We start from the raw sequence: 12,479 nt of genomic DNA on the forward strand, positions 1-12,479 counted from the left end.
CGGGCATAGTTTAAGATTTTTTATGACTTTTTCCCTTTTGAATTATACAAAAATTAAGATCATCTATCAATTGTTTACGAAAAAGATATTACGATTCCTCATCGTGCATATGATTTTTAGTGTATTCCTATATATTCTTATGGTGATTTACATGCTATATATAAAAGTAACTTACCAACATTTTAACGAAAAAGGATAAATTCTTTGATGTTGTCAATAAAGAGACTTCATGTATATTGTAGAGTAACGAAATTAATAAAAAGTTCACCACAATAACGAGCTTTTGAGATAAGAGGGACGTTGGACCCTCCAAAGAGAAAAAAAGATAAGAAGGATGAAAAATGGATAAGATGTTACATAAAAAGACTTTTTCAGTTTTATATTATATCGGAGAATGTATTTTTTTTTCTTAGTATTAGCGAGATAATTGTAGAAGGAACATGTAAAAATGTCATAGGAATATGTTATAATGCAATTTTTTTTTAATATGCAAGGGAATAAACCATGCGAAATGCTTAATTATGGTGACTATCCTAACTAGAAAAAAAGGAGCTAGGCGATTACTTCCAATTGCAATCGAAAGATTGAGGGTGAATTTGTCTTTTTAATATATATGAAAGTCAATTTAATCATATAGAGTTAAAAATAGCGCCGCCCTTTATTTATGATTAATCTTCCTTTGAACTCGAACTTATTCTGTCCAAAAAAGGAGAGAAAAAACTCGAACTTATGAACAAGCAAAAATAGCAAAAGGGGCATTTCGGTAATTCAACCAAATGAGGGCTTTTATGAAGTCAGTGAACCTATCATCTTTCACTCAACCGGCAGCCGTCGACAAAAGCAAAGGTCCGCAATCTCTCTTTTGTTCCTTTTTCGTCTTCTCCTTTGTCTCCGATCTCGATTTCTCGTGATCTTTCGATTGGAAATTTTCCGTGCGATGCAATTTCCTGCTTAGGAGCTGAGCTAGAGTATAAAGAATTGATCTTAAGATCCATTGAAGATGAGGTGGGAGTGGGGGTTGGTGGTTTTGATTGGTTTGCGTGGCGTTGTTTGTTCTGGGCATAAGCTTATGAAGTCGCTGAGCTTTTGGCGGTGCAACCTCGTGATTTTACGTTAAATTTGGGACATTTTTCTGGTTTCCACTGTTTCATGCATTTCTCTGTCTGCTTTTTGAGTTGAAGAATCACCCTGCACATGTTGTATCGATCGACCTCTTCTGCTTTGTAGTGTATTTTGCTAACCTAGAAGAAGCACTTGGTGAGTACTTTTTAGATTAAGATAAAAGAAGCACTCAGCAAGGTTCTCAGCAAGTTTGAATGGCAATAGTGTGTCTTGAATGCTGATTTGGCTCTCCCATTGCGTTTCTCTCTCTCTCTCTCTCTCTCTCTCTCTTTCTGGTTTTTGTTAATGTGGGCTGCACCTTATTGTATTGTTTGTAACAGGAATGGAAAGTCTAGCCTGATCGTCAATTAAAAAAACTAGAGATGGATTGCGGACTGGGTTGAGTTCCTTAGTGCATCGGCAGAGGTCCATCATAGTTTAAGTAGCGAGGGCAGAGCGCACAAGGAAGGAAGAGGGAAGCTCATCATCACAACCGCCACCATCATCGACAATGATCGGAGTTGGCAAGATCAAGCAGTACTCCAATGTCCTCGACAAGCCACTCAGCAAGGGCAAGCAAGAGGTCTGTGTGTGTGTGTGTGTGTAAAGAATTCTGAATCACGGGAAAGGGGCCGTGATGCTGATCGCTTTGTTTGATTTTTACTGTTCGCTTGGCCAGACCAGCGAAGAGGATTTCTTTTTTCAATCCAGAGCAAGCATTTCTGGACATTTTATCTTGAATGCAATGCCTGGTTTGGGGTTGTTGTTTAACTAGGACTAGAATAGGTGATCTGGTTGGCTCATTCTTCTCAAGCTACATTGCTATGCTTTGGTTCTCGACGGGTGGTTATTGGGGAAGTAGGTCAATCCTCGGCAAATGAATCAGCTATTGCCCAAATCTGCAACAAAAGAGTCTTTGCCATTTTCACAGGGGATAGAAATTAGATCCCTTATGCCAGAGCCAGACCAGTTCTATTTGCTTCTGCTTGCTTAGCTTTCTTATCCTTTCAGATTAGCTGGGACAGTGATACTTGTAGTTAGGTTTACTCTGAGAGCCATTGTTCTTATTCATTTTGCTTCTGTGTTGTCCGTATATGGCCAATGAATATTGCGACGGATTGTTGGACGGTTTGACCTTTTGTTTGGATCATGGGATGGATTATGTGTGCTTTGGCAAAACTAATTAACACGGGATTTTACTCTGGTTGCAGGTTAGTTTGAGTGCTTTTTCTTTCTTGTTCTCGGAGCTTGTTCAGTATAACCAGACTCAAGTTGACAATATCGCAGAGTTAGAGCGCAGGTGTATATTTTTCTTGTTCTCATTTGTACGATAATTATGCATGAAGCAGCCACCGAAATATACAAACTGAGAGATGTTTTTCACCTTTGATAACCCTCACTTGTGTGACTCAGGCTGGAGGATGCGGGCTATTCCGTAGGAGCTCGAGTTTTGGAACTTCTTTGCCACAGGGAAAAGGTAAGATGTGCGATGTATTTCCCTAGTCAGTGTTGGAAATTACTGTTAGGACTCTTAGGTTCTATCCAGTGATGAAATTTTTTGAAGTTGTATTGTTGGGACCAATGTCTTTTTCTTTAGTATTTTGGCGCAATAGTTACCTCTCCTGAAGTATAGCATCTTTGTATGTTGGTTGCAATACAATACTGCAGCAGAAAGATTAGGCTTTGCATCTAGTTAGATTTCATATGCTCTTTTGAGTTATAAAAAAAATCTTTTTGCGTGTAGGCGATTCTACTCCGATTGCACATGCAAGATATTGGATTAGGTCACATTGCACATCAATATCTTGCGATTATGTTTTCCAAATCACTGATGCATTCTATCGAGAGAACAAATGTTTCTATATTTGCTGTGAGCTAGTTAAAGTTAGAGTGTGGCCAGGTGTTTGTCTTTTTATTATGCAATCCTATTGAACTAAATCTTTTAATGCTTTTTATTGCTGAAATAGATTCTTACTGTTAAATCGGAAGCTTGTGTTCTTTTCACAACATGTGCCAGTGAACAACTGAAAAATTGCTTAATGCCCCTCCATTTTCCGACCGTTGACCTTTGCCATCATCCTTGCATCAGGGGCTTTTGTTGTTTTTTCTCATGTTCTCAACTTGCTGATGACTTATCGTTTTTGTTTTGTGAATTATTCTTTTGGGGCTAGATGTTAAGACACATGAAAACAACTATGTTAAGACAATATAATATTGGCTCAAGAATTCTGTGTAGCTTGTGTTGCCGTGCCATGTAATTTCGTTGATAACTTGTGCATATGTATTTTTTTTTCGCTTATCTGGTGCTTATTTTTGCTTCTTTCACAGGGAAATAGGAGGGAAACCCGTTTGTTGGGTATTCTATCTTTTGTACACAGTACGGTGTGGAAGGTTTTATTTGGCAAGGTGAATCATATTGCTTTTTCTGCTTCATGGTAACCTAAGGCTGTGTTGGGAGCACACTGAGGAAAGAAAAATGGAATGAAAATGCTTCATATTTCAAACTTTCCCTCCTCTTCTTGCTCGCAAAAGTTAAGAAATTTTCAAGATTTTCCACTCTAGAGTCCTCTAATTTTGCACCATTTCGCAATCATAGCCTTGAAGTTAGCCGTTTTTGTTTCTTGTAGTGGGCTGTTAGGCTGAATATGACTGGGGCCTTTTATACATGGCAGAAGAAGAGAAACATTCTTGCATTCATGGAACTTGCAATTCTTTTCCTTCCTCAAAATTGATGGTTCTTAGCCTTCTTTTAGTGTATATGTTGTTTCCATAGCTGGTCTATTTTTCATAAGACTCCTTTTTCCATCCTTATAGGTGGCTGATTCACTCGAAAAGGGGACCGAACACGAAGATGAATACATGATTAGCGAGAAGGAGCTCCTTGTAAACCGGTAATGATTCCTGGTTGCTGTCTATATAATTACAGGGAACCAGCTAAAGCTGTATTTGTAGCTAATGGCCTGAACTGGATAAATCCAACCTCATTGGATGTGTAGGTTTATATCTATCCCTAAAGATATGGGGACGTTTAACTGTGGGGCGTTTGTGGCGGGAATAGTAAGGGTGAGTACTACATTGCTTTTCATTAGCTGGTAGCTAGGCGATCTGGAGCTTTGACGGACTTTTCCTATGCTTCATTGAAGGGTGTTCTGGATAGTGCTGGATTTCCAGCCGTCGTGACTGCACACTTTGTTCCTGTCGAGGGGCAACAAAGACCTCGAACCACAATCTTGATAAAGTTTGCAGAAGAGGTTTCTATCCAACTACTTGCCCGTTTTATGTTGTACTTCATTAAATTCTTTTTGTTTACCTATCCTTGCCTTTTCCCGTCCCTCCTTTCAGTTCCTTTTGCTGTCCCTCCTTTCAGTTAATGCAATTTGATGCCATCTTTTCTTTTTACTGAGTCTGTAAAGGCCCCTTATGTGTTTTCCTCCACGAAATGCAATGTCATCTCATATGTCTCATAATGCAATCTAAGTGTTAACAAGCACTTCTAAACTTTTTATAATCATGAGCGCTTGCTCAAATTATCCTGTCGGTGGCTACATTTTTCTTCCAGGAAGTTTTTTTTCAAGCCATGAGTTTTAGTAAGAGTTGTTTTTCTATTTCGGGTGCCTCTCTATGGTTGAGTCAACAAGAAACGACTCATTACCCATGAGCAGTATGTTTTTCCTCACTTCATGGCACGGTGATGTTCAAATGAAATTTGACTTCTCTTGTACTTTCATCTCCTAGGTACTTAGGAGAGAAGCAAGACTGGGTTGAGCTCCTTGCACGATCATATCACCAACTTTGATTCAATTCATATGGTCACGATGGAGAATTTGGAAAGTAGTTTTCACTTGCTGGACGCTGTCATTTCCAACATACTTCGTTTCCATCTTGACTTACAAGGGAGCATGAGATTTAGAGTGATAAGTAATGGTGGTCTTACCCGAGACACGATTATTTCAATTATAGTGTTCCAGTTCATGTTGCTTGAAAAATGGGATGGAATGAATGTCCGAGCAATATTGGTGATGATACAGATACAACTCTTGTATTTGGCAGTCAGCATGCATGGCGAACTGATATGTAATGATACGTGGAAGCTGACTATTGTATTTCAATCGAATTTTTGTGTGTTTGCCTTACATGAGATATGGTTGTTTCATATAATCATCGTTTCATCATAGATGTGAGAGATTCTGAGCCCGGAGTATTGAATGATATTTATGATGCGACGACCTGGGCTTCTTTGAGGCAGTAGTCCAATCCGTGCAGTCAATCTAGTGTGGTGTTTACTGCGAGCTTTTGCCGCATAAGAAAATTATTCAAACTTGTTACATCGATTATTTCTATTTGCGTTCAACATCGTTGTATGATGAGTAATTTGCAACAACCATTTCTATATGGGCTAGACTTATGAATTCTAGTTATCAAAACAATACAAGTAGTAGAGGTGTTAAATGGGTGGATCGAATATAGTATCACTCATGTTGACCTGTCTAATTCATTTTGATCTATATTTAATAATCCATACGCAACCCGACTTGCAATTGACCCATACCCTACACGGCATAACCCGTTTTAACTCATATTATCAAAACATACTAATATGCTAGAGAAACATATATAAGTCATTTAACCTATTTTTTCATTTTTGTTATTTAATTTTTTTTATTATTATAAAAATATTTTTAAATTTTTTAAAAAGCATTTTTTATTTTGCTTCTCTTTTTTCATTCATTTTTCTCTAGTAATTAGCGGTGGTGGCGGGCGGTGGCGAATTAGGATTTTTGGCCTTAGAAATCATTGTAAAGTCGGTGAACCCTATAATCTTCACTCAATTGTGGCCTAATGAGCATCCATCGATAGAGCCGTCAATATGGGTCAATAACCCATTTTTTATCCATATTTTGTATGTATGGGTTATATATAATTTCTAAGATTTTAAAGGGCTGAATGAAAATAGGGCAAAAAATTTAAAATTAAATCGGATGAGTCGAAAATAGGTTACACGGTTCGAAAATGGGTTACAATGTTAAACATATTTTCGACCCATGATTGTGGCCAGCTTCCACAAGTAGTAAATGGGCCTCGGGCTGCGTTTGGAAAGGCTTTTGGGGAAAGTCTTTGGGAAAATGCAAATACCTTTGGTCCGAAATGATTTGGTGAAATGCGAAAACTATTTGGTAAACCGTAATTAAAAAGTGCATTGAAAAGAAAGTTTGGGAAAATGTTGTTTGGTAAACATAAATTGGCAAATGCCTTTGGCTAAGTATTTTAATATTTTTTTAATGATTTTTGTATAATTTTTATTTGTTTCTTTTTCTTTTTTTTTTCCTTCCCCAACCCCTCCCCTACCTCCGGCCGGTCAGACGATCGGCCCGGGGAGCCGCCGCCGCCTGGTCGACCTTGCAAGCCCATGATTGACGTTGCTCGCCTCTTTGCCTCCCATGGCGTCAAGTCCACCATTGTTGCCGCCCCTAACAATGCCCTCTCCTTCCAATACTCCGTCACCCGTGACCGGGACTCGGGTCGGCCCCTAACAATGCCCTCTCCTCCCACGACGTCAAGTCCACCATTGTTCCACGGCTGGTCGGCTACCTCGCTTGGGTTTTGCGTCGACCTCCCGGATCTGCGCCGAGAACCTAGACTCGACCATCGTAGAGGACCGCCTCGCCCGGGTTTCGTGTCGGCGACCCGGATCCGACCACCGAAGAGGGCCACCTCTCCCGGGTTTCGCACCGGCAACCCGGATCTGCGCCAAGGACCTAGGACGAGGGCCGCCTTACCTAGGTTTCGCGCTGGCCGCGCGCGCGGCGGCCCTCGCTTGGGTCGCGTGGCCCCTCGTGGCGGTCGTGCAAGCCCAAGCGAGGTCGCTGGGTTGCACGACAACGCCGGCCCCCCTCCGGTCGGTCGTCGTCCCCTCACACCACTTTGGTCGAGGTGTAAGCGAAGAAGATGATGAACAGTGATGGACAAGGCCAAAACCGGAAAATCAAAAAATAGATGAGGATAGTTTCGGAAGAATATTTTTTACTTACTAGATATTGTTGCTTGCCGAAAATGCTGAAATGCCAAGGCAGCCTTCAAGCTGCCTTGGGCTTTCAACCTTTTGAAGGCTCACTTTGAGCCAAAGATATTTTCAAAAATTTTACCAAACACCTAATCCTTGGCCCAAAGGACTTTGGGTGTCTAAAGCCACTTGGGAAAGTGGTTCCCAAACGCAGCCTCAAAGGCTCAACTTGATTGGTTTATATTTTTTAGTTTAAATTTTTATAAGTAAAAGAAATAAAGAAAAATTATTTTTTTGGTCCGAAAAGAAAAAAATTAAAAATATAAAAACTGTTCAATGGTCGCTCGCCGGTCCGCCGATGGCGGCGGTCGTTGGTCGCTCTTGCTGTCATCCGCCACCACTGGTTGTGGGAGAAAAATGAAAGAAAAAAGAAAATCCAAGTAAAATAAAAAATACTTTTAAAAAAATTCAAATTTTTTTTTAATAGTAAAAATTTTTGAATAAAAAACTATTTTTCAAAAAAGTTTAAAAAATAAGTGTGTTTTGGTAATATGGGTCAAAATGAGTTGGGTCGGGTATGAGTCGGTTGCGAGTCGGGTTGGGTAAGAGTCATTAAACATGGGTTAAAACGGGTTAAATGGGTCAATATGGGTCGGACCATATTTAGCCCGATCTAACTTACCCATTTGACACCTCTGGGGCATAATGAAGCTATCTTCTGTCCATTTGTAAGTTTGGTGCCGACAGTTAAGCAGTAAAAGGGTTTTAAGAAAGAAAATCGGTTACTAAGAGCAGAGGCTTAATTCAGTGAAGTGGATTGACAATGTACTGCATAGTAGTGCTTTACTCATCTTCCAATTGAAACGTATGAGGTTTCACTATTCGAATTGATCAGCTGAATATATTTTAATTTCTGCCATTACGAGGTCATCGCAGACACCCTGCCAAGTGCTACAATGCTCGAGTGCCCTGGGGTGTCTAAAAAATGTATGATGTAGGGATTCTGTGGAGGCTTGTGCATGCCTCACCACCTGAATTGCGTATTTCCTGCTCACACAATTTGCCTACTAGGAGAAGCAGTCGCAGTACGTTATTGCCTGGTGGAAGACTCTTGAAGGGCTTAGGAAAGAAAACTTTCTGGCCTTTTTGGCTGCTATTATGATCTAGTTTAACCAACACCTGTTCTCGCTAATTCTAATAACTGACAGGGGACACTCATTCGTGACCCTACTCTAAGCACAAGGCAATAAATGATCCTGAAAATAGTGAAAAACCGAAGAGATGAGGCATTAGGGTTGCCTCTGTAGCTAACATTAGGTATTGGTTTGGGTTAGTGATGGATCTTCAATCTCCATGCTAGGTTAATGGAAAGAATGGACAGAACTATTCCTTTATATGATGCGGTAGGATATTATGCTTCTGTCCATTTGTTGTGTTCATATTTCTTAGATTATGCCTAATTGTTTAAACTCAAGAGATAGTATTTTAATATGAAAAACTATTCTGAGCCAAGATATTCAAGGGTTCAAGTTAAGTTCTTAATTTGGTTTTACTCGAAACTGAGAGTTTTGATGAGATAAGTCCAGGCCGATTTCTTCACGGAGCATTGCATAGCCAATGAACAGTTGTCCTTAACTGCACAACTGAACCTTTTTCCCTGAAACCGATAAACCAAACCCACAAGGAAATATATTTTCACTAGTCGGACCTCTTGCAATGTGATACGAAGCACCTCGTTGGCTGCTAATGAGAAGTAGCCTTCAAAAAGTATTTGATAATGCTCACAGCCTACATGTGGTCCTGTTTTCAATTCCTACAATTTGGAAGCGAAAGTGTAATCTGGGCGATTCCCACTCGGAGAGTCCTGTTTTCTCCTCCATTATTTGACAGCTTACAGTTGAATTATAAACAGATAAATGGTCAAGACGGTATCTATTTGGTAGCTTTACTTTAGTTCTGATTTCAACATCCAAATATCCTAAATCCTTTCCAAACTTGGCGGATTTTAAAATGGAATCCAGACAATAGTGCGCGAGAACACGATCCTTGCACGAATCTTGCACGATATATCTTTTCACGAATGATTAATTGAGTAGTGTTTGAAGTAATCCTCTAATGGTATAAACACATAAGCTAACTGCATGCTTACCTTCTAGAACCATTTGCAAGACCAATTTCTTCAGGCATTCACATGGATTATCTTCTACTTTCGATTTCTAAAGTTAATGCAACGTTATACTCATCAACTAATCCTCAAGAACACAGCAACTATAAATAACTATTACCCCTACTTACTGCACCAAGAACGAAATTTGAAACTAATAAGATCAGCTAAAAGTACAAAAAATACGAAAATACCTGGTCTAGCTATTGTTTGGAGCCGCAGCCACAGCATCGTTGATGGACATGACATTGCCGGAGCCGTCCTTTGCCACCACAATATCAAACTTTGTTGTGTCTGCCAGCGTCTCCAACAATCGGCTTTCTTCTGAGGAGATCCATGCCGGGAACCCGTCTCTCATGCCTTGTCGAGAATGAAGAGGAATGAGGTTTCATTTCCCCTTCTCATTCCAAGTGGACGGTGTCATTTGTCAACTTAGTAGCGGCAATTGGCAAAACCATTGACTGTATCTGGAAGTGGGAAAATAATGAGTTTTTTTTTATGGCAATTCCTATAAAAAAAGACCTATACAAAGATGTTGATTGTTGATGTCGTAAAAGTCTCTAGTTTGTAAAGTTAAATCACATTTAATAAAAAAATTGAACACTACTTATGGAATGAAAGGATAACTATTGACATGTAAATGGGCTAGGACAAAATTGTTGTTTGAATAAGCTGATAGAAATACCACCGACATATATCATACTAATGGTCGAGACAACTCCAGTTAATGACGTAAATGTAATTCCCTCTAAATCCATTGCAACACCCAAATATCCTAAATCTTTTCTAACCTAGGTCTAACCTAGGGTGAATTTTAAAATGAAATCCAAACAATATACATCAAAGTGCATGAGAACACAACGCACTTCACGACCCTTGCACGAATCTTGCACGAACCTTACACGGATATATCTTTACTTTGAGTAGTGTTTCCAATCAATGGAGAGAGCGTCGTCGGGGCCTTTTAATTTTTGAGCCTTCTAGGTGGGTTAGGTAGGGTCAGCCAAAATTTAATGATACAGGTCTTATTCGAAGAAGACCAAGGCCTAGCCCTAGAGTACTCTAAATTTTAGGGTCACATCGGGTTGGCGTGGGCCTTGTTGACACCCCTAACATCAAATACTACCTACAACAACACCAATCCGAATCCAGTAACTTCATCTGATTAATGCTAATGCTAAATAGTGCTCAAATAATACATAAAAGATAGACTACATAATATCTTAATTTAACTCGAGATATATGCTTTATCACTTTAAATAATTACATAGTATTTCCACTGAGGCGGCCTAATAAATGTACGCACTCAACTCCTCTCTAATTCAGACCCAAATAATAAGGAAATCCGGTGTCGTTGAGCCATTGGGTACCTTGAATCAAATACTCCACAGTGAACTGACTTGCCACCGTTGAGTTACTAATAACCTGGTACCTAAGCCATGTCACTCGGCCGCTCGTGTTTGAACCCGGGCCTCTGTTTTGGTACTCCCCGTAGAAGAGCGTGGTCAACCCGACCATGCCGTTGAACTCCAGCCACCCTGCTGGGTCGACCAGGTTGTCGATGTATGATTCCATGGACAGCCAAGCAATTGGGAAACCCCTTGACTGTATTTGGAAGTGGGAAAACAATGTTTTTTCCATGGCAATTTCTTTTAAAAAAATACATATACAAAGAGTTAAATCACATTTAGGAAAAAATTGAACACTATAATTGGAACGAAAGGATGACTATCAACATGTAAATGAACTAGGACAAAATTGCTGTTTGAATAAGCTGACTGAAATACTACCAACATATACCATATCGATTGTCGAGACAACTCACGTTAATGACATTTAAACACAATCCTCTTTAGACTAAGGAATATGTCTTATTTAATGAAAGAAGATAAAGGGAAAACTTGATCAATGTGAATGAGTTTAGGGGAAAATTAAGGAAATCTACATCTTAAAAAGAAGTTTTGTCAAATAAATAAATATTTTTTAGTGTGGGTTGAATTAATGACTTAAAACAATAGCTCAACGAGGCAGTGAGAACAAGGCCGCAAGAGAAACAAATCGAACGAAGAAAGAAATTTAAAAAAAAAAAGAGTAAAATAACCATTACCGCTAGCTGCTACACCAAGAATGAAATTTGAAAAAGGAAAATACTAATAAGAACGACTGTAAGTGCAAAAATTACAGAAATACTTGTTCTTGCTATTGTTCGGAGCGGCGGCCACAGCTTCAATGATGGAAGTGAAATTTCCAATTCCATCCTTCGCCACTACGAGATCAAACTTCGTCGGATTCATTGAGGTGATGGCATGGAGGGGAGGCCAACGAGGTGTAACAAACAAGTGAGCACTGGGACCGGATCGAGCGGATGCAACACCCAAATATCCTAAACCCTTTCTAAACTTGGGTGGATTCTAAAATGAAATCCAAACACTATACATTAAAGTGCACCGGAACACAACACACTTCACGACCCTTGCACGAACCTTGCACGAACCTTGCACGGAAATATCTTTTCACAAATGATTAATTGGAGAAACCGGAGGCAACGGAGACGCGAGACGAAGAGTCACATTCCTTTCAGGAACTGTACCATGAAGTTTAACAAAAACGGAGAGCTGCTAGCAACTAGCATAACAGACATGCAAAGTTGATTGGGGTCAGCCACAAATTTCCCCTTCCCCACCAGGCTTTGTTTGAATTACAAATTCCACGTAGACTACATATCTCTCATTAAAAATGAGCGGGAAATTACAAAAAAAATATAGTCCAAATTAATTGTTCTCATAAAGTTGTGGAAAAAATGAAAATCGGTGGATATACAAGTCATCTACCAAAGAATAATAACTACTTTAATAGCAAGAAAATAGTACAGAGAATAAACACCTTGGGTCTATTTAGGTTATAAACTTTCTTAATGGTACCACAAAGTCACAAGCAACATGAAAATTTCTAGGGATAAAATATGAGTTAGTCACGGCTTACAATATCAATGTATTCAATTCAAATTGGCATGAATTATTCATGTTAATCCTTTTTCTATTACATGCATAATTTTTTCAGCATGGACAAGCAGATTCATAAATTACTTGATGTGACTATAGTGAGCATATGTGACAAGCAAAGACCGAGCAGATTCATAGAACTACTTGCGAAAGAATAGATGGTGGCAGATCGGTAATCTTGGATCTACAATCACTACATTGTCGTATTTAG

The 12,479-nt window shown here is 39.4% G+C and overlaps 1 protein-coding gene across 2 annotated transcripts; it reads left to right on the top strand.

Moving 5' to 3' along the window:
- The first annotated feature begins 741 nt into the window (after nt 1–741).
- LOC115750230 (trafficking protein particle complex subunit 5-like) lies at nt 742–5,258 on the top strand. Of its 2 annotated transcripts, none has more exons than XM_030687447.2 (9): nt 742–846; nt 1,443–1,684; nt 2,313–2,401; nt 2,515–2,578; nt 3,430–3,507; nt 3,916–3,992; nt 4,098–4,164; nt 4,245–4,352; nt 4,837–5,258. In XM_030687447.2, exons 2-9 carry the CDS (start codon nt 1,613–1,615, stop codon nt 4,864–4,866), a joined length of 585 nt encoding a protein of 194 aa, XP_030543307.1. In that variant the 5' UTR covers nt 742–846; nt 1,443–1,612; the 3' UTR covers nt 4,867–5,258. The 2 variants fall into 2 exon arrangements, with proteins under 2 accessions (XP_030543307.1, XP_030543308.1); XM_030687448.2 differs by lacking the exon at nt 742–846 and adding an exon at nt 853–1,005.
- Nucleotides 5,259–12,479: the final 7,221 nt, after the last annotated feature.

The sequence above is a fragment of the Rhodamnia argentea genome, chromosome 1 (assembly GCF_020921035.1).
Source record: "Rhodamnia argentea isolate NSW1041297 chromosome 1, ASM2092103v1, whole genome shotgun sequence".
Taxonomy (NCBI): domain Eukaryota; kingdom Viridiplantae; phylum Streptophyta; class Magnoliopsida; order Myrtales; family Myrtaceae; genus Rhodamnia; species Rhodamnia argentea.